This window comes from Neoarius graeffei, chromosome 3 (assembly GCF_027579695.1).
Source record: "Neoarius graeffei isolate fNeoGra1 chromosome 3, fNeoGra1.pri, whole genome shotgun sequence".
Taxonomy (NCBI): Eukaryota; Metazoa; Chordata; class Actinopteri; order Siluriformes; family Ariidae; genus Neoarius; species Neoarius graeffei.
In genome coordinates this window covers 82,339,349-82,361,547 of record NC_083571.1, presented here as the reverse complement: position 1 = coordinate 82,361,547, position 22,199 = coordinate 82,339,349, and the positions used below count along the sequence as shown (strand labels likewise).

Sequence of the window (22,199 nt, the reverse complement as noted above, 5' to 3'; positions counted from 1 at the left end):
AATAATAAAAATACAGTAAATAGCCCTTTTCGACAACTGTAGTAATCCATATTATGTCAAGAACCACTCAACTAAGTAAAGAGAAATAACAGTCAGTCATTACTTTAAGACACAAAGTGTCTTTTAGTTAATTAAAATAAAGAAAAAACATTGAATTTGAAGGTGTTTCCAAACTTTTGACTGGTACTGTATATCTCATTATTGTGTCACTGTCAGTGACAATGTAGAAATTTATCGATGCGAAATACACCACACTACACAGTTCGATGGCTCCTATGCTATATTATTATCTCATCTCATTATCTGTAGCCGCTTTATCCTGTTCTACAGGGTCGCAGGCAAGCTGGAGCCTATCCCAGCTGACTACGGGCGAGAGGCGGGGTACACCCTGGACAAGTCGCCAGGTCATCACAGGGCTGACACATAGACACAGACAACCATTCACACTCACATTCACACCTACGGTCAATTTAGAGTCACCAGTTAACCTAACCTGCATGTCTTTGGACTGTGGGGGAAACCGGGGCACCCGGAGGAAACCCACACGGACACGGGGAGAACATGCAAACTCTGCACAGAAAGGCCCTCGCCGGCCCCGGGGCTCAAACCCGGACCTTCTTGCTGTGAGGCGACAGCGCTCACCACTACACCACCGTGCCACCCATTATTATTATTATTATTATTATTATTATTATTATTCTGTTGAGGTTGATTTTGTGCCCTTGCAAATATTTTTGCTTACACGCTTATCGGGAGCTCCGCTTTAATCATTATATCCAAGAGTGCCAATAATTTTGGAGCTGAATGTGTATGGGTTGCGCAGGTGTTTACGTTTATACTTCTTACATCTCAGCACTTCATAACCACAGCAGCAGGGCTAAACTGTTACAGAGCAAAGCCTATTTATCTCTATGTAATTTGGGATTGTTAAACAATACACATTGTATGAACGCATTGCTGCTCTGCTCATGATGCCCATGACTCTGTTTACAGAAAGAGATTCAGCGGCTCCACAGACGTATAGAAGAACTGGAAGAGGTCATTTCTAACTTAAGACAGGTACATATTACAGGCTTCTGTAACTCTGCTGTCCAAAACATTGTCATGTGATAAGGGTTGTTAAATTAGTCACCTGTTGCAATATCGAAGGCTAATGTCTGCGGTCTAAATAAGAATAGGGCAAAGGTAGCTCAGAGGTTAAGCGGATCAGAAGATCATGAGATCAATGAGCGATCACCACTAAGCTGCCGTTGTTGGGCCCTTGAGCAAACTGTTCAAATGTATCTCAGTGTAATTCACTTTGAGCATCAGCTAAATGCTCAAAGTTATTCCACAAAATCGAGTTGTACATGAGCACGCACCTCGTCGGCTATAAGCCATGTACTACAACCCCGATTCCAAAAAAGTTGGGACAAAGTACAAATTGTAAATACAAACGGAATGCAATAATTTACAAATCTCAAAAACTGATATTGTATTCACAGTAGAACATAGACAACATATCAAATGTCGAAAGTGAGACATTTTGAAATTTCATGCCAAATATTGGCTCATTTGAAATTTCATGACAGCAACACATCTCAAAAAAGTTGGGACAGGGGCAGTAAGAGGCTGGAAAAGTTAAAGGTACAAAAAAGGAACAGCTGGAGGACCAAATTGCAACTCATTAGGTCAATTGGCAATAGGTCATTAACATGACTGGGTATAAAAAGAGCATCTTGGAGTGGCAGCGGCTCTCAGAAGTAAAGATGGGAAGAGGATCACCAATCCCCCTAATTCTGCGCCGACAAATAGTGGAGCAATATCAGAAAGGAGTTCGACAGTGTAAAATTGCAAAGAGTTTGAACATATCATCTACAGTGTATAATATCATCAAAAGATTCAGAGAATCTGGAAGAATCTCTGTGCGTAAGGGTCAAGGCCAGAAAACCATACTGGGTGCCCGTGATCTTCGGGCCCTTAGACGGCACTGCATCACATACAGGATATTGGAAATCACAAAATGGGCTCAGGAATATTTCCAGAGAACATTATCTGTGAACACAATTCACCGTGCCATCCGCCGTTGCCAGCTAAAACTCTATAGTTCAAAGAAGAAGCCATATCTAAACATGATCCAGAAGCGCAGACGTCTTCTCTGGGCCAAGGCTCATTTAAAATGGACTGTGGCAAAGTGGAAAACTGTTCTGTGGTCAGACGAATCAAAATGTGAAGTTCTTTATGGAAATCAGGGACGCCGTGTCATTCGGACTAAAGAGGAGAAGGACGACCCAAGTTGTTATCAGCGCTCAGTTCAGAAGCCTGCATCTCTGATGGTATGGGGTTGCATTAGTGCGTGTGGCATGGGCAGCTTACACAACTGGAAAGACACCATCAATGCTGAAAGGTATATCCAGGTTCTAGAGCAACATATGCTCCCATCCAGATGATGTTTCTTTCAGGGAAGACCTTGCATTTTCCAACATGACAATGCCAAACCACATACTGCATCAATTACAGCATCATGGCTGCGTAGAATTAGGGTCCGGGTACTGAACTGGCCAGCCTGCAGTCCAGATCTTTCACCCATAGAAAACATTTGGCGCATCATAAAACGGATGATACGACAAAAAAAACGTAAGACAGTTGAGCAACTAGAATCCTACATTAGACAAGAATGGGTTAACATTCCTATTCCTAAACTTGAGCAACTTGTCTCCTCAGTCCCCAGACGTTTACAGACTGTTGTAAAGAGAAAAGGGGATGTCTCACAGTGGTAAACATGGCCTTGTCCCAACTTTTTTGAGATGTGGTGTTGTCATGAAATTTAAAATCACCTAATTTTTCTCTTTAAATGATACATTTTCTCAGTTTAAACATTTGATATGTCATCTATGTTCTATTCTGAATAAAATATGGAATTTTGAAACTTCCACATCATTGCATTCCGTTTTTATTTACAATTTGTACTTTGTCCCAACTTTTTTGGAATCGGGGTTGTACAACATTGAAGGGAATAACTGTTTTATTCTAACCACGTTCACTGGATTTTGAGAAACAGAGCATTTTTATTTTTTTGCAAATTCAATAAATAAAAACTTTCCACAAAACATCCAACAAAATCATTTCCGCTTAGAATGTAAACAAACTGGCAAAATGACAGTAGCAGTTTGTGAAAAATGCGATAATAATAATTCTTGTAAAAAAAAAAACATTCTTACCATCCAATACTTTCATTCCATATTTTGGTGCTTTTTTTGTATTTTGGGGGATTTGGTTTTTGAGTAGAGTTATTATTTCATCCTCAGTTGGTTCAGTAACATGCGTTGCTATTTTCTTTTTCTTCTTTAGGTTTTTTTTTTGGTGGTTGGCAAACCAACTTAAAGGTACATTTTCACCACCAACTGGGCTGGAGTGTGGAACAAGAGATATTGGGGGTGGGGGGACGATATTCTTTTAGTTGTTTCTGTTTATTTTGCATACTTGATAAAGTGATGTATCTGACTTGATGTGCGCCACCATTTTATTTTTCTCTATTCACCGTATATGAGCTGATAGCCTAGTAGTAGAGTAACCAATCAGAGCGTGTGATTGCTCATATCCAGTAAATGTGGATAGAATAAATGTCAATATCACATACACTATATGGCCAGAAGTATATGGACACCTGACCATCACACTTGTATGTGCTTGTTGCACATCACATTCCTTTTGCTGCTATAATAACCTCTACTTTTCTGGAAAGGCTTTCCACTAGATCTTTGAGATTACTAACGCAAACTCGGAGCAGTACGTTATAGATTAAATTATTCTGTTTAGGATTATTGAAGCCTTATTCTTCTGTGTAGATACTTACTTGTCTTTGCTTCAGAGCCTAGCAGAAAGCACTCATGAGAAGGATCGTTTGAAGGATCAGCTATCGGAAGTGCAGGAGCAAAATGTGAAGATGGAGGGATTGATGAATTTCCTGGAGGAGGAAAAGAAGAGACTGCAGGACAAAGTCGACAGAATGACACAAGCTGGTAAGATGCGGAACTATTCCTTAATTTTAAAGACGCCTAAAGAGAGCAAAATGAATTGAGGGCTTGATCTGAGCATGATGTTGATAATGACATGAAGTTATTCAGTAGATGGTTGACAGTATGAAGGTGGATAAGTATGCAGTATATAATATCAGCTTCTGCATTTCCGACATTGTAGCTCTGTAAATCTTTTTCAGAAAAAGAAATGGTTTTAGAATTGGAGCGCATGCGTGCTCGGCATGGCATGTGTGGCAAAGAGCGCTCTCCATCTCGATTGGACGCGTTTGTAAAGAGTTTGGAAGAAGAGAGGGACCACTACAGACATGAGGCAGAGAAATACCGAAAGACAAGGGGTGGGGCAGACAGTGTCAGTCCTTCCAAGAGCAGGAGTCCCAGAGGGCGTGGGAGCTGGTCTGTAAGGGTAAGATACTCTGTACGCACACAAACACAAATAAACAATGCTGTAGAACATGAACAGTTGTTTTGGTAAAATTTTTACTATTGTACCATGACTTTTCTATTCTGGTGGCTGTTTGGATGCAGGGAGAGAGCACAGACACTGAGCTGTCACGTGCACTAAGAGAGAGAGATGAGCTGCAGGCCATGCTTCTGGACTTTGAGAAACACATGGAGGACATCCAGATTAAAGTCAAACTGCTCACCTCTGAGAGAGACCAACTCAGTACTCAATATCAACAGGTGATAAACACAGAATTTTAGCGCATGGCTTTAAACTACTTCTTCTTCTTTTGGCTGTTCCCGATTAGGGGTCGCCACAGCGGCTCTTTCGTCTCCATTGCTCCCTGTCTTCCGCATCCTTCTCTACTACACCTGCCACATCCATGTATCTCCTCTTTGGCCTTCCTCGTTTTCATGTGCCTGGCAGCTCCATCCTCAACATCCTCCTTCCCACATGCTCTGCATCTCTTCTCAGGATGTGCCCATACCATCTCAGTCTCATCTCTCTTAGCTTAATTCCCAAGCTCTCCACATGTGCTGTCCCTCTGATGTGCTCGTTCCTTATCCTGTCCAACCTTGTCACTCCCATCGCAAACCTTAAAGGTCCCATGGCATGGTGGTTTGTTGATGCTTTAAACGGGCTCGTGGAGGTTTCCAGATGTTATATCCGCAGCCTTTCTCGAAATGAACCCTCGGCACGTAAATATAGCCTCCTGGGAGAAAGCCCCATTTCAGCGCTTTTCCCAGTGCGTCGTTTTGCTAATGAGAAGCAGGAGGCGGGGAAGGGTAGAGGGTGGGGGCGGGCCATGGGGGGAGGGGCTTGACCAAGCTGCGCACACACATACTCGCTGCTATCAGCGCCTGTAGCCACGCTGCTAAGACAAAACCCCGTTCTCCCTCGGACTCCTTTCGTAAACTCAACGTGACACAGAGAACAGAGAGTGAGAGTGTTCGGAGTGGTAGTTTACGAACGTATAATACCCTAGGCTTGAACACGCACTCCATAACCAAAGAGGATAGAAGCAGCAACTACAGCAACATATCGCTTATCCAACAGAAGACATGCATTGCGGAGCAATAGTCAAACATAAGCTCATAAGTTACAGTCAATTTCCAGACTAAACTCAGTTTAACAGAGCATGCTGCATGCTCTTTAGTTTTGTAGCGCAGATTACCTGGCTAACTGCAGGAAGCGGTTAGCTGCACAGCTAATGTAGCCATTGCTAGGCTAACGCACCGATTTTAAAACATGGCAAAACGACCAGTTATACACTTACTTGTTCGGTGTTTGTGGCTGATGCGGCAGGGATGCTTGGTACGGACCCAGGCTTCAGTGACAGTTGATGTGCAAAACCTGCCCTGTACTGTCCCAAGTTGTGGAAACATTCCTCAGGAAAATGCTTCCGACAAACATACACTGTCTTAGGTAGACTCGACGGCGTATTATTGAAGTAAATAAAATTAAGCCACTGCGTCTTCAGGGGCTCTCCCGTCGGCAGTAAATATAGACTCTTTTCTGTGTTGTCACATCCATGTACAGCGCAATTTCCATGTTTCACTCGCTTAGGTGATGCCATGTTGTTGTGTCCTCTATGGTCTCCTCACTACAACTGGGCGGGGCAATCCATACAGTGGGTGGGAATCCAGAGGGGGGGCGTGGGGATCATCTCCCTTGCTGACGTAGTAAAGGGAAGAGCTTATCAATGCGCCGTTTTGACGCGCCATTCTCAAATGTTGGGCATAGTTTGGTTTACACATTATGAAATTTCTAGCCACTGGGGTGACTTAAGAAGGTCAGAGGAACTCATTTTAACGTTAAAAAACCTCAGAAAGTGAAAATTTCATGCCATGGGACCTTTAACATCCTCAACTCCGCCACCTCCAACTTTGCCTCCTGTCTCTTCGTTAAGGGTACGGTCTCTAATCAATCCATACATCACAGCTGGTCTCACTACTGTCTTATACAGCTTATCTTTCACTTTTACTGGGACTTTCCGATCACAAATGACTCCCGAAATCCTTCTTCAACTGCTCCACCCTGCCTGCACTCTCTTTCTCACCTCACTATCGCAGCCCCCATTTTCCTGCACAGTTGACCCCGGGTACTTGAATTCACCAACTTTCTTTACGTCTACTCCTTGCATCTTCATGGTTTTAAACAAAAAATTTTTGTTTAGCGCGTGACTTTAAACAAAAAATCATAAAATGGATATGGCTTGGCAAATTCTGTGAAATAATGTTATGCAAAAGTTTGAAAAAAATGCAGGTGGGATACTGTTTATGTAACAGGTCTTTATTCTTGTGTGTGTGTGTCCGTACATGTGCTCTTAGGCCCAGGAGGAGCTGCAGAGTGTTCATAGCAAGTTAACATTTTCTCCTGAACTGCAGCGGAGAGTGAGAGAGGAGAGAGAGCAGGCAGACACTGAACTCTGTAAAGTTACAGCAGAAAGAGACGCTCTCCACGAGAGACTTAAGGTTTGTGTGGGTGGTATGGTGAGACCATTTATGTTTGTGGTAGACCACAGTGCAAATTTATGTGAGAGTAGTTTTGTCTGTTTCCGCCGAAACCATGCACACGTCATAAAGGAATACGCTCTGACTTTTCAAACTAATCTCCATTTACTGCATTTGTAATGTCTGATTTATCACCATCACAATCATTTTCAATGCATTTCTTTTCACTGAGAAAAGGACAGACAAGCCATTTGCTCAAAACTCAAAGAATAAAGTGCAAGCGATGGCTATAGGCAGTTATTGTGGCAGTGATTGCAAGTCTCATTGCATATCTATATACAGTAGGGTGCATCAGTTGCCCTCACTTTCATAAAATCTGATGCATTTTTGTTTGGGTGTTCCTTTTCACCAATAAAGACATCCTGTAAAATTTTTTGACCATATTCAAAAGTCTAATGGTGGCACCACGAGGTTCATTTTTTGCCAAAAATCGCTTATGTTTTGAATCACAATGTTGGACTCCATTTATTGATTTCTTGTGACCCAGAGATCATGTTAAGAACCTTTGCAAGGGATTGAGAAGCATTAATGTGATTCATAATACATTTGTATTGTTTAAAAGTAGTTGAACTTCAATGAACAGCTAAAACTCAAACTGCGCTTGATAATATATTTAGAATATGTACTAAAAATGTGTATCTAAGATATTTGGTATACTCTATAAGGTGCCATAATGTTTCATGAAAAGTGATCGAAATTTTGTCATAAAAAAGCAGCTTTTTCCATAACTTTGAGCTCCTGGTGCCACCATTAAACTTTTGAATTTTGTCAAAATGTTTTCTTACCAAAAGGAACATAAAAACAAAAATGCATCATGATCGGAGGAACTTTTCATTTTTAGGGGGCACCCTAATATACAGTACCAGTCAAAAGTTTGGACACACCTTCTAATTCAGTGTTTTCTATTTATTTTTATTAATTAAAAGGCACTTGATGTCTTAAAGTAATAATGAATATCGTTTCTCTTTCCTTAGTTGAGCAGTTCTTGACATAATATGGATTACTACAGTTGTGGAATAGGGCTATTCACTGTCTTTTTATTATTTGCTGTTTACTGTTCGATCTCAAACACATTAAGAAAGCAAGAAACTAGTCCACTAATTAACTTTTGACGAGGCATAGCTGTTAGTTGAACAGCATTCCAGGTGACTACCTCATGAAGCTGGTTAAAATAACGCCAATAGTGTGTAAAGCGTCATCAAGGTAAACGCTGGCTACTTTGAAGAATCTAAACTATGAAAGATATTTTGTTTTTATTTAACACTTTTTTTTTGTTGCCCACATAATTCCATACATGTTTAGATGTTTTCAGTATTCTTCTACAGTGTAGAAAATACGAAATACAGAGAAACCTATGAATCCATACTGCCATTCTGTGCACACTGTATATTTATATTTATCTATTTCATACTTGAATTACTTGGATTACTTTGCACTATGCACCTATTACACCATTTTTTTGTTTGTTTGTTTTGTGTATATGCTTTTTATCTGTTTTGTACTATGAGAGCTAAGTGAAACCGGAGTCAAATTCCTCGTGTGTCCACATACCTGGCAATAAAAGTGATTCTGATTCTGAATGAGTAGAGGTGCCCAAACTTTGACTGGTACTGTCCTTTGCCTTTTAAGAGAAGAGACTACTTTTCTAACTGGAAAATATGTGGTTATGTTTCACCAACGTTGTGTGAAACTGATCACTCATTGATAGCACAAAGAGAAATAACCTGTAAGCCTACTGTCTTTTTTTTGTTCTGATCACTTTTTGGAAATTTGCTTATAAATATATACATTAAAAACTTGATTTGGGTTTTCAGTAACCAAATTTTTGTCCTTTTCCCAGGACAGAGAAAATTGTCACCTATTTTAATTGTGTATATATACAGTGGTGCTTGAAAGTTTGTGAACCCTTTAGAATTTTCTATATTTCTGCATAAATATGACCTAAAACATCATCAGATTTTTACACAAGTCCTAAAAATAGATAAAGAGAACCCAGTTAAACAACTGAGACAAAAAATATTATACTTGGTCATTTATTTATTGAGGAAAATGATCCAATATTACATATCTGTGAGTGGCAAAAGTATGTGAACCTTTGCTTTCAGTATCTGGTGTGACCCCCTTGTGCAGCAATAACTGCAGCTAAACGTTTCCGGTAACTGTTGATCAGTCCTGCACACCGGCTTGGAGGAATTTTAGCCCATTCCTCCGTACAGAACAGCTTCAACTCTGGGATGTTGGTGGGTTTCCTCACATGAACTGCTCGCTTCAGGTCCTTCCACAACATTTCGATTAGATTAAGGTCAGGACTTTGACTTGGCCATTCCAAAACATTAACTTTAATCTTCTTTAACCATTCTTTGGTAGAACGACTTGTGTGCTTAGGGTCGTTGTCTTGCTGCATGACCCACCTTCTCTTGAGATTCACTTCATGGACAGATGTCCTGACATTTTCCTTTAGAATTCGCTGGTATAATTCAGAATTCATTGTTCCATCAATGATGGCAAGCCGTCCTGGCCCAGATGCAGCAAAACAGGCCCAAACCATGATACCACCACCATGTTTCACAGATGGGATAAGGTTCTTATGCTGGAATGCAGTGTTTTCCTTTCTCCAAACATAACGCTTCTCATTTAAACCAAAAAGTTCTGTTTTGGTCTCATCCGTCCACAAAACCTTTTTCCAATAGCCTTCTGGCTTGTCCACGTGATCTTTAGCAAACTGCAGACGAGCAGTAATGTTCTTTTTGGAGAGCAGCGGCTTTCTCCTTGCAACCCTGTGATGCACACCATTATTGTTCAGTGTTCTCCTGATGGTGGACTCATGAACATTTAACATTAGCCAATGTGAGAGAGGCCTTCAGTTGCTTAGAAGTTACCCTGGGCTCCTTTGTGACCTCGCCGACTATTGGTCGACCACTCCTGGGGAGGGTAACAATGGTCTTGAATTTCCTCCATTTGTACACAATCTGTCTGACTGTGGATTGGTGGAGTCCAAACTCTTTAGAGATGATTTTGTAACCTTTTCCAGCCTGATGAGCATCAACGATGCTTTTTCTGAGGTCCTCAGAAATCTCCTTTGTTCGTGCCATGATACACTTCCACAAACATGTGTTGTGAAGATCAGACTTTGATAGATCCCTGTTCTTTAAATAAAACAGGGTGCCCACTCACACCTGATTGTCATCCCATTGATTGAAAACACCTGACTCTAATTTCACCTTCAAATTGACTGCTAATCCTAGAGGTTCACATACTTTTGCCACTCACAGATATGTAATATTGGATCATTTTCCTTAATAAATAAACGACCAAGTGTAATATTTTTGTCTCATTTGTTTAACTGGGTTCTCTTTATCTACTTTTAGGACTTGTGTGAAAATCTGAAGATGTTTTAGGTCATATTTATGCAGAAATATAGAAAATTCTAAAGGGTTCCTAAACTTTCAAGCACCACTGTACACTACAATATGGTAGATAGAGTCTAGGTTGAAAATTCTGGATTAGATACTTGTTACTGGTAAAGGTATCTTTCTTCGATTTAAGGTGTACGTGGGACATTTCTCATCATCTCAGTTGACGTGTGTGTGTGTGTGTGTGTGTGTGTGTGTGACTTGCAGGTGGCTCAGACCTCAGCTCTGACAGACAGAGAGAAGGAAGAGATAAGAATAATGGAGTTGGAGAACACTGTTCAGATGGTACAGGCCTCTATTTACTCTATTAATGATTGTGTACTGATAGTACAAGATGTTAGTAGACTTGTTGAAGTATTTCTGCTGTGTGTGATGTGCACTGAGGTGGCTCTAATATTGACTGTATATAATTGTGTGAAGTATAGAATAAGATGAGGGTTGGAGATCAGATAAAATCAGACTTCTCGATTGCTGTTAATCTACTGTATATGAGTATATTCTAAGTGTGTATAGTCAACTTAAGAATTTTTGGCACAATTTAAAAAAAAAAATTAAAGAAACCTGCATAAGGACAAGTTATTGGCATGCTGAAATTATTTTTAATAAATGAAAACAGTATGAGGCAGCTCACATGTACAACTTTCTTTCTCATCCATCACCAGTATTCGGATATTTTACACAAAACCTGCTTACGTTTGTGCTTGAAAGATTAACGGCCTTGTAGTAAAGTGCTTGAAAATCTCCGACTTTAGATTTAACCCTGTCCAAGATGCGTGAATTGAAGAAAGCAGTCCACATGCACAGAATTAACAATATAATAGACCTTGATTGTTCTTCAGTCTGATTAAACATTATAGGAAGATGTTCAGTGTTGATATTCTTTCCAAGGAAGGTTGCGCCAGTTGTAGAGGCACCAATAGTTTTGAAAACTGATTTGCTGAAGAAATTGTGCTGCTTAAAATTATAGCCCAAAATTTCAGTTATTGTTTTTCGATGTATATAATTTCTCCTGAGAAACATGTACTCTCATCCATTAAAGCAGTGCCTTACTGTATAATGTCACTAGGACAGACTCTGAAGTCGTGAATATTGTGAGTGGACGTGTAGTCAAGTGTTCAGGAAGAAATGACTCGTGGCGAATCTTTTATTAATTATTAATTCAAGTCGAAGCTGACTTGTGAATTGTATGTAGCTGGAGAGAGAGCGGGTGGATCTGCGCACTCAGGTGGCTGTGTTAAAGGAAAGCCGTGTAGCTGTTGAAGAGGAGCTGAAGGCCCGCTCAGCAGTCTTGCTTCAGAACGCAGAAGAGGTGGCTCAGCACAGGGCTGAGAACAGCGCTCTGAGGTACTGCAGATTGTGTGTTTATCTATGTCTTTTTTTTTTTTTTTTGTAACGCAGTGTAACAGTTCCTGATGTGGGTGGAGCACAAAAGCACAGCAGGCGAGAGTTGATGTTTACACACACTCTTTATTGAGCTTTTCAGCTTTCTTTCTTTCTTTCTTTCTTTCTTTCTTTCTTTCTTTCTTTCTTTCTTTCTTTCTTTCTTTCTTTCTTTCTTTCTTTCTTTCTTTCTTTCACTCACACATGCATTGTGGTCGGGGAGAGACCCCTTTTCTCTGCTCTCTCTCCTTTTATGCTCCATCCCTGTAACAAACACACACGCAATAACTGACAGCAGGTGGAATGACTTAGCCACTTACCTTCCCCGACCCCGCCTTCCATTCACAGACTGCTGCTTGGCCACGCCCCCGCTGCCACACGCAGACTCTCTTGTATTTCCAGGTGCTGCTTGAATCAACAGGTGATAGAAAACTAAAAATGTGTGTTTGCAGGCTGTTGCAGGAGCAGATGGAGAAGTCTCTCTCTGATGTTCAGCACCGATTATCTGTAAAGGCGAGCGAACTACAGGCAGCTCACCAACAAATGGACAAATTAGAGGAGAGAATCGGTGAGTCTCTCTCACTCATCACACTAACATGCTCACCACTTCTTCTGTCATTCTTTCTGTTATAGTTTGTGACAAATTTGACTGCTTGCAGCACTCACATAAACTATTATGTAGTTCTAGTGCTATTAGTTTTACGAGTGTTTATAATAAGCACATCTAAAGGTTTGTGTGTTTCTAGCTGAGCTGAGTAAGAACAGGTCTTCTCAGAAAGATGAGGTGGCAGTACTGCAGACTGCCATAGCATCTCTGGATCGAGAGAAGGATGTTCTGCAGGAGGCAGTGGACCAGAAAGCAGAGACCGTGGTCCTGCTGCAGGAACAGTTACACAAGAAGGTAACTTAGTCTCTTCAAATCACATAAGACTGGAGTGACATCTCCAGGGCGCAAGCCTGGGCAAAGTGTATGGAGGCCTAGCGTTGCCCAGTCATCAGGGCCCCCCTCTCGGCCACACCGGCAAGATCCAATGGAATGCAGAGCATTACGATTGGGGCCGGCTAGGCTGCAGGAATTGCCGGAAAGAAGCCAAAAATGACAGTCATCCACCTTTGGGTCTCCACTCCGGATTTTCTGTTTGGATTAACTTCCGTAGCCTTTTCCATGGATGAATATAGCCGCAAGGCAGCGGAGGTTTGGAATCAGGGTTTTCCGTCCCCTAGGTAGACTGCCGTCCTAGGCTGACGAGCTCTATCTGCCCAAAGCAACTGGTTTTAAGGCGCCAGTGAACCACCTTTCGCCCCTTCTCCTTGAAGTAAAAACAGTTCTGTTGGGCATAGTAGCTAAGCCACGCGAGAAGGCCAGGAGTTGGGCTTTGGTTGACAGAGGCTATTCGAGACACATGCCTATAGGAGCATTTTGTAAATAGCGGGAGCTCATCCCCACTACCATCTTGGCTATGCCAACCTTAGGAACCAAATCACATAATTAACAGTTATCCCACGAAATCGAGTCATGCATGAGCTGATAGCTGACGAGGCGCGTAGCGCTGAATTGGCTATAAGCCATGTACAACAAGATTGAGTGGAGTAACTGTTTTATTATATCCACATTCACTGGATTTTGAGAAACAGCATTTTTATTTTTTGCAAATTCAATAAATAAAAACTTTATACGAAACGTCCAACAGAATAATTTCTGCTTAGAATGTAAGCAAACTGGCGAAATGATTAAAAATTTATGAAAAATTCTATAATAATAATTCTTGAAAAATAAAAAATGATACGTTCTTCCCATCAAATACTTTCATTCCATATTTTGTTGCGTTTTTGTATTTTTGGGGGTTTTGTTTTCGAGTAGAGTTTTTATTTAGTCCTCATTTGGTTCAGCAACATCTCATCTCATTATCTCTAGCCGCTTTATCCTTCTACAGGGTCGCAGGCAAGCTGGAGCCTATCCCAGCTGACTACGGGCGAAAGGCGGGGTACACCCTGGACAAGTCGCCAGGTCATCACAGGGCTGACACAGACAACCATTCACACTCACATTCACACCTACGGTCAATTTAGAGTCACCAGTTAACCTAACCTGCATGTCTTTGGACTGTGGGGGAAACCGGAGCACCCGGAGGAAACCCACGCGGACACGGGGAGAACATGCAAACTCCGCACAGAAAGGCCCTCGCCGGCCCCGGGGCTCGAACCCAGGACCTTCTTGCTGTGAGGCGACAGCGCTAACCACTACACCACCGTGCCGCCTGGTTCAGCAACATGCTCTGCTATTTTGTTTTTCTCTACTCACGGTATATGAGCTGATAGCCTAGTCGTAGAGTAGCCAGTCAGAGCGCACAATTGCTCATATCCAGTGAATGTGGATAGAATAATAAGAATTATCACTGCAGCACTGAAGCAACAAGCTGTAGTCTCGATGTCCTTTCTTTTGCTCTCCTTAACCTCATAGACAGTATTAAATGCAAGAACATTGAAAATATATTTATCAGGCCTTTCAGTAACATGAAACCTGCGACGGATAACGTAGTAGGCACCCAAATTAAGGTCAAGCACCCAAAATATGCTACCAAAAGTAAAAAAAAAAACCGAAATGTTGATTAAATAAACTTGGCTGCATAAAACCCAGTGTCTTGACTTTCTTCTTTAAAAACACCGAAATTAGTGAGAATTAGCATGCATTTCTCGTAATTGACACGAAATCTGCACCATTCCCATGTTGTTCTGGGTTCGTCGAACTAGCCGTAAGCCTCGTGCACAGCACGAATTCTCCATCAACGGCGATCGGCACACTATGATTTCATCGAGGAGCGAGACTCGCGTACCAATGACTAGAGCGGGATTTCCACATTAGGTAAATCAGGTAAAAGGCTGAATAAAAGAGAGCTATTCAGGACACAACCGTGTGTATTTAAGATACAGCTTGCATCTTAAATCCACACAGTTGTGTAAGTGTGGGTGGAATCAGTGACTTGGGGCTTGGTCCTCTTATTGACAATAGCATACCTGCCAACCTGTACGCATCTTGCGTAGCCGCTACGAATTTTTACCTCATTGTACGACTGTACGTTTTCACATTAAAAAGTACGCATATCGTCCAAACTCGCATTTCAGTCAAGTTCTCGCTGAAGTTGATACCACTGATCTGTGAGAAAACTCAAAGCCAGAATGGAACGCTTTGCCCAATCCCCCCGCCCCTCTTCCAGAGCGTGTGGCTCCGCCCTCTTCACCCCCTCCCCTTCCTCCTTCACATCTCTGACTTGAGTGCAGCGGTGCAGCCAGGTGGCTAGAGCGAGTCGGGGATTGAAACGTCGGTTAGAGACGTCGTTTTTATATTTGTAACAGAAACGGTTGTGTTTCACGTGTACTCGAGCTTCCTAGCCGTTATTTTGTGCATTTACAACACCAACAGTACAGGCTAGTTCTTCATTTAACTTCGAAGCCGTCACTCGAGGTTGCATATTCGATGCGGTAACCAACGAAACCTGATTACAATTCCTCTCACGCTCTCATTGAATCACTATGATAAGTACCACTTTATTGATGTGCTCAACAAAACGTAGCGTGTTGTATATCTTAAGGGCAGTCGGTAACTTCTGTCAATGGTAGCCTAGAATGTTTGCAGATGATGTGAAGTGGAAAATTGGTCATCCCTCTTATGAAAAAACCTGTGTGGTACTGCAGTATCAGATGCTTTTTTCTACAGTATTACTGCAGTAAATGCAATATTTCAAATCCAAATGCAATAGTTTGCACATGAAAAAGGCATACTACAAAATACTGCAATGTACTGTATAATGCAATATTTTTACTGTATAATGCAATATACTTCCAACATGTTAAAAAATGCAAAAGTCTAAACCAATGGAGCACTTGCATGTGACGTCACAGCCGATCCAGATTGTGACAGACGCCATCGTGTCGGTCAAACGCCATATTCCGCCTTCTACTTCTACTTCTGGTTCTACTTCTGCTTTTACTTCTACCTTTTCTTCTGGAAAACCCTACTATATACAATTCTACTACAACGGCTGCGGCTACAAGCTCTCCCTACCTGTGCACGTTTTTTATGTTTTTTGTGTGTATTTTTGCGTGTTGTTCGTCTGTACCGGACTTCAATATCCACTACAACCGTATGGACTTACTGGACATTGGTTTCCAGCAGAAAATGACGGTTTGTAGCGATTTCCATCGCATGCACAACATTCCAGACGAGAAAAAAAAAAAAAAACATTCCGGACGAGATAGCGAGTCCAGCGGGGTCTCCGTGGATTGTTATCGGAAGCAAAGCGAAGGAGGCGGCGCCGGGAGCAAAAGCGAGGCTACAGGCAGAGTCGGCCTGTTGACTAAGCTCAGAAAACAGCCACTCAAATCTCCACTGCCAAGCCTCTACCTCTCCAACGCCACATCCATGTAAACAAGACGGACGATTTGGAATTACCTTATTCTATTCTATAATCGGCTGGTCAGTGCTATACTCAATACTTAAGTGACTTACCCATCCAATGAGGATTCTTGTTACAAGATGCCACATCTGAGTCGCTGACAAATCCTGAATTTCTGTAGAGATAACTGTCCAGAGATTTATAAGCACGCAGTGCTTCACCACTGAACAGCGAGGGAAAGTTGATGAGGTAATTATACACGTCTGGGTATTCCGCTGGCAGTTCAAAATCCGGTCGTGAAAACTCCGTCCGGAAAGCCATAAGGGTCACAAATCTGTAGATCGTTTATTTTAGACATATATCTAGTTATCTGTTCATTAGAAAAATGAGCCGTGTAGTCCGTCGGTTGAAATTGATCCATTCTGTACACGAGTGCAGCAGTATTCAGCGGTGTTTTTGACCGACAAGATGGCGGTTGTGTACTTTCCGGTCACGTGACTGCAAGATCTCTATTGCATGGGAAATTTGTGCATACCATGTTTTGTGTTGAAAGTGCCTTTTTTACATACTGTATTAATTTAATGTGTTGTTATTTATTTTGAAAGAGTGGCTCTGGTTTAATTTCATTTCATTTGCACATGTATTTAATGTTTGTTGTGCTTTTCAAAACGGAAGGAAGTTCCCAAGAGCCATCAATAACAGTTTCCCAAAGTCTATCAATAGGAATGTTTTACAAAACTGGACTATGTTCCCAAGGTCAATCAATAAAACTGGATTGAAAGTGTGTTTTTGGTCTGCTGGTTGTGGTCTGTGGAGGCACATGCGCGCCAGGTTGGAGTGAGGTTGACGCGAGGGGGGGTACTCATGAAATTGTAAAATTGTACTCATAAAATTTTTTCAAGGTTGGCAGGTATGCGATAGTCTTAGACACTGGCCTTTCATTTAAACTAAGATCCATTACCCGACTGCATGCTGTGAATTGCACTGCTGATTCTTGTGATGTGACTGAAAAACCTTTTGTGTCGCAGGTCTGCTACAGGTTTGTCTCTTTGATGGCAACAGTGCAGAACTTGCTTTTTCATTCCCAGGCTCCTTTCCTCCAGGCTCTCCTCAGGCCCCGACACATCTTTTAAATACTAACTAACTGTATTCTAATTATTTTTGACATGTACATCAAGAGGGATTAATGCTGTAGACATTTTGCAATAAAGGTAAAAATAACATTCATAGATTTATTTACTCATAACTTTGTAGCTAAAAAAGCAGCAGCAAGTTTAAACACAGAGCGCTGGGAAAACAGCACTTTGCGCATGTAGAAAAGTCCAAATTACGCTGCATCACGACGGGAAAAAGCCGAAATACAGGATGTAGCCCAAATTATGTAATTGAAAGGCCTGTTTATATAGTTATGAAGTTAAGCTCTTATAAGCTGGAGGCTATTGTTTGTGATGTTTACTGTAGTCATGAGCTTCCATTATTCTGCAGGAGAAGATGCTGACAGAAGTTCGCCTCACCATAACTGAAATGGAGAACTCTTTAGAGTGAGTGTGTTTATCTATTTTTATTTACAACACAGCATGGTTGAATTCCCAAATCTGCTTGGTCAGAAGCATCGAAAGTTGTTCTGGCTGTAACATGAATGATAGGTTAATACTACTACACTCTTTCTAATATGTTATAGTTTCTATAGTAAAAGATAACACATAATCTAAAACTAAGAATAAATGGGTTTTAAAATATGTGGTTTAAACAATAAAAATGTATAATCATTGATGTGGTGATGGTTTTTTGTTAGGAGACATTTATTTAACATTTATGGAAGGAACCTCGAGTGTCAGTGCTTAGCAACAGTCACAGAGCCTTTCCAGTATAAGCAAAATATCACACTCCAGAACGTGCAGTTATATGAAAATAATATATTTTGGGCATCATACTACCTCTGCATGGATTATTTTCATACAATCACATGTTTATATGAACTCACAAGTCTGTTGTGTGTTCTTCCTTAAATAGTAAACCATTTGATTTATAGATATTTGGTACTTGTGGTATCTGTGTGTGTGTTGGGTATTTTATAGACAACTAAAGGGAGTGCTGAGTGGCCGTGAGCGGGAAATAGCTAGTCTGCGCAGACAGCTAGATCAATCGCAGGAGGAGCTTTCGTCAGTCAGCAGAGACAGAGAAATTGCACTGAGAGAAAACCGTCGACTACAGGACGACCTGGCCACCATGACCAGAGAAAACCAGGTATACACACAGACACAGGCGGAAGGACGGGATGGAAACCCCATGATCAGTAAGATGCATATAATGTGTCTGTGCTTTTGTGTGAAGGCAGTGCACAGAGAAATGGACGAGGCACTGAGAGAGAGGGACGAGCTAAAGATGAGAGTCCACTCCTATATTTCTGAAGTGACCAAGATCGAGAAATTGATGGCAGCTAAGGTAAACCACATTTTTGTGTTGTTAATTTGCTTCACTGTGATGTATGGATTTCTCAAAAGATCTGTTCACTGTCTCTCTAATACCCCTTTTCCACCAAATCAGTTCCAGGGCTGGTTCGGGGCCAGTGCTGGTGCTGGTTCACAACTCGTTCAACTTGCGAGCCAGCTGAGAACCAGTTTGCTTTTCCATAGCTCGGGGTGCTAAGCGGAGCCACGTCAGTTACGTCGCTGTATACGTCAGTTACGTCGCTGCGTTTGTATAAACCTTGGTGCGAACATCGTAGCAACAACAACATGGAGAAGAAGCAGCAGCAGCAGCAACAACAACAATAATAATAACGGATGACTTCGCGCTTGTACAGCTGCTGCTTCTCGCCGCTTAAAAATGGCGACCTTTCGCGATCTTGCTATTGTTGTTGGTCTTAACAACTCCCCCCCCGCCCCCCTGATGTAAGCGGTTCTTTCCTCTGGCCCAGCAGAGAGTTGGTGCTAGCCTGGAACCGGTTTTTCTGGCCCCAGAGCCAGTTCTTTGTCAGTGGAAACAGAAAACCCGGTTCCAAACTAAGCACTGGCCCCGAACCAGCCCTGGAACTGCTTTGGTGGAAAAGGGGCATAATTGTGTCTGAAGAAGCAAATGACCGCGTTATGATTTTACTATTGCAGTATTGCTATCCCTCAAGTGATAGGCACCTAATAAGCACCTTTACTGTGAAAGTACAACAGCTGATGATAGGCTGAATATTCATCAGGAACAGGAGAGCAGGGAGATGTTGGAACGTTTCCGCTCAGCGCACATGGACGCCGAGGAGCGTGAACTAAAACTGCAGCAGGCTGAAGGTCTCAACAACTCTATCAAACTGGAGCTTCTCTCCTCTGACACGGAGCGCAGACACCTCCGAGAGAAGGTCTCCCTGCAGGAACGAGAGATACAGGAGGTAGAGTGAAAATTTTCATATTTCAGTGTTCATGTGTTGACATGAAATTAAATTTAAATGGAGATTATCCAGAGAATCTGGTTAGATTCAAAACGAAGAAAGATGCCTCTACAGGATTTGGGGCAGGGTTGCCGCTGATGCTCGTCATCGATGAACATAATCCATCAGTGACTACTCGCAGTCGTCACAGTGACGAATGCATTTGTCATCTTTATCATTATCATAAGTCATCTTTTATAGAAATCCCTCCACAAATCCCTCCGTTTGTAACTCTAGTGAAGAGACGGCAGAAAGCCAGAGTGTAAACAATGAGCACGTGCTTGTGACCAATAAAAATTGACTGCACATAATGACCAAATGAGCGGCAAGCTTTTGACCAATCGCTTAATCAGCCTGGTGTGGCGGTGTAATTATCTCTGCATGAACCAAACAATGGCGCAGTCTAAGCTGACAAAGTTTTTTGGGCGAGCTTCTTCAAGCACTGAAGATGATTTAAGGGCAGAAATAGCCACGGGGGAGGCACACTCAGAGCCCCTGCCGTCCCCGAGTAACACCAAAGTGAAAGTGCTGTTAGCCAGCAAACGACTGAAGGGAGCTATGTTTCAGGCGGTGTGGCATGTTGCGTTCCTGTGGCTAACGCTGTGGTGTTGTTAGGCCCCATCACTCGGGGCTATAGCCCCCGGGGTATTTTCACCCTCAAAAAAGTAAGCGATTAATAGAAAACAATTGACTTGACTTGGATGTCATCTGGGATTTTGAATGCTGTAATATAATAATGTAACTTAGAATTTGTGTCTTTGTGGTCCTAAAGGAGAGATATGTGAGTGAGAAATTATATATTTATTAGACTGATGATACATTTTACTGGCGATATTAAGTCAATTGATGGATGCTTCAGTTTCCTGAGGCATTATGGGTGTTGATAATAACTTAATAATAAGGAGATAGAAACTGAAGTGAACGACACAAATTTGAAAAGAGCAGTGCAAAAATCAGTAATAAAGATGTCAACACCTTTGAATGTGTGTGGGTGATAATATTACCTTGTAAAGTTAGATATAACTTCCCCAACCCATCAATGCCAATCTCCCTTAAAAAAATACAAGTCCCAGGAAAAACTTGACTTAGCTTGATGGTGCACAGGGCGCCCAAAATCAAGTCTTTCTTATTAGAGGCTGGAGTGCAGCCCAAATTTTATATGTACTGGAGAGGCCTCGCTGGGTCTGTACAAATATTTGAATTGTGCCAGTTTGGCTGGTATAAACCCGTATTAAGTCCACTTTGATATGTAGGTAACTAAGAAAAAAATACAGACTAAGAAAAAGTAAAGAATACTTATTTGATTTTATTTTTCGAGAAAAATAGTGGAGAATGTTGTGGTTAGTTTTTTCTTTTTTATCAGACATCTAGTTTTAGGTTTGTTTACCTGACATGTTTCGACGTACGTAACTGTCGTCTTCCTCAGAGTGTCACCGGATGTTGTTGGTGACGCATCTTATCAGCTGATGTTTCCGAAGGCGTGACCTTCCTCAGGGGCGCAGATAGGATTTTTGAACTGGGGGGGACCGAGCTGTCAGCAAATGATTCCATTTTGTGTAAATGCATATATATATATATATTAGTGCTGTCAAAAATGTCGCGTTATTATTGCGTTAACCTGACTCAATTTTAACGGCGATAATTTTTTTATTGCGAGATTAACGCTCTGTGACATGATGTAGGTTTTTCATAAGCTTTTGAAACTGCCAGGAACTTGGAACAGAACAGAGACTTTGCTTAGAAAAACGATAGCAGGGGGGCGTCGTGGCTCAGGTGGTTAAGGCGCCATACCATGAATGCGGGCGACCCGGGTTCGATTCCGGCCCGAGGTCATTTCCCGATCCCTTCCCGTCTCTCTCTCTCCCGCTCATTTCCTGTCTCTACACTGTCCTATCCAATAAAAGGTGCAAAAAGCCCAAAAAAAATCTTAAAAAAAGAAAAACGATAGCAGCTAGACTGTAATGTCACGCCCCGCACAGCCAGAGTCCTCTGCCCTCCCCCCAAAGAACCAGCGCGGGCAGCTCGCGCTGCCGCGCCTCGGGACGAAGAGCCACGGTGCTCGGCTTAGGTTTCGTTTTCCCATCGGCGGCTCCAGCCCGACTTTGCAGTGGCTGTGACAAGACGTGTTATACGGAGCCGTAGTAACTTGTCCCCTCACTTTTAATTACCCGAGCGCACGCCTTAACGCAAAGCATGCGCACGGGTTATAACTCGTGCGCGCGCATTAATATCTCGTGCACACGCCTTATAAGTCGTTCCCACGCTTAATTTTTTTATTCACCATGTCCCCTCTACGGCTCCGTAGTGTTATGCTCTGCAATAAAAAAAAAAAAACATTGGTACAAAGCAAGCCCATTCACTTTTTTATGCTGATAAGAGAATTACAATGGTTTTTCATGTGACAAAAATGTGCGATTAAATTGCGATTAATCACGAGTTAACTATGACAGTCGCGACATTAATCGCGATTAAATATTTTAATCGCTTGACAGCACTTTTATTTATATATATATGTGTGTGTGTGTGTGTGTATATATATATGTGTGTATATATATATGTATATGTATATATATATGTGTGTATATATATATATATATATATATATATATATATATATATA

At 41.7% G+C, this 22,199-nt stretch overlaps 1 protein-coding gene across 2 annotated transcripts in view; it reads left to right on the top strand.

The window, feature by feature from the left end:
* cep135 (centrosomal protein 135) overlaps positions 1 to 22,199 on the top strand; it is a 58,478-nt gene that overhangs the window by 17,339 nt on the left and 18,940 nt on the right. For both annotated transcript variants that reach the window (XM_060917493.1, XM_060917491.1), the window contains exons 9-21: positions 994 to 1,059; positions 3,851 to 4,001; positions 4,199 to 4,422; positions 4,545 to 4,700; positions 6,792 to 6,935; positions 10,595 to 10,672; positions 11,580 to 11,731; positions 12,220 to 12,335; positions 12,514 to 12,668; positions 17,647 to 17,702; positions 18,240 to 18,408; positions 18,496 to 18,606; positions 19,355 to 19,540. In XM_060917493.1, the coding sequence (XP_060773476.1) occupies positions 994 to 1,059; positions 3,851 to 4,001; positions 4,199 to 4,422; positions 4,545 to 4,700; positions 6,792 to 6,935; positions 10,595 to 10,672; positions 11,580 to 11,731; positions 12,220 to 12,335; positions 12,514 to 12,668; positions 17,647 to 17,702; positions 18,240 to 18,408; positions 18,496 to 18,606; positions 19,355 to 19,540 (1,764 nt within the window). The remainder of the gene's footprint in view (positions 1 to 993; positions 1,060 to 3,850; positions 4,002 to 4,198; positions 4,423 to 4,544; positions 4,701 to 6,791; positions 6,936 to 10,594; positions 10,673 to 11,579; positions 11,732 to 12,219; positions 12,336 to 12,513; positions 12,669 to 17,646; positions 17,703 to 18,239; positions 18,409 to 18,495; positions 18,607 to 19,354; positions 19,541 to 22,199) is intronic.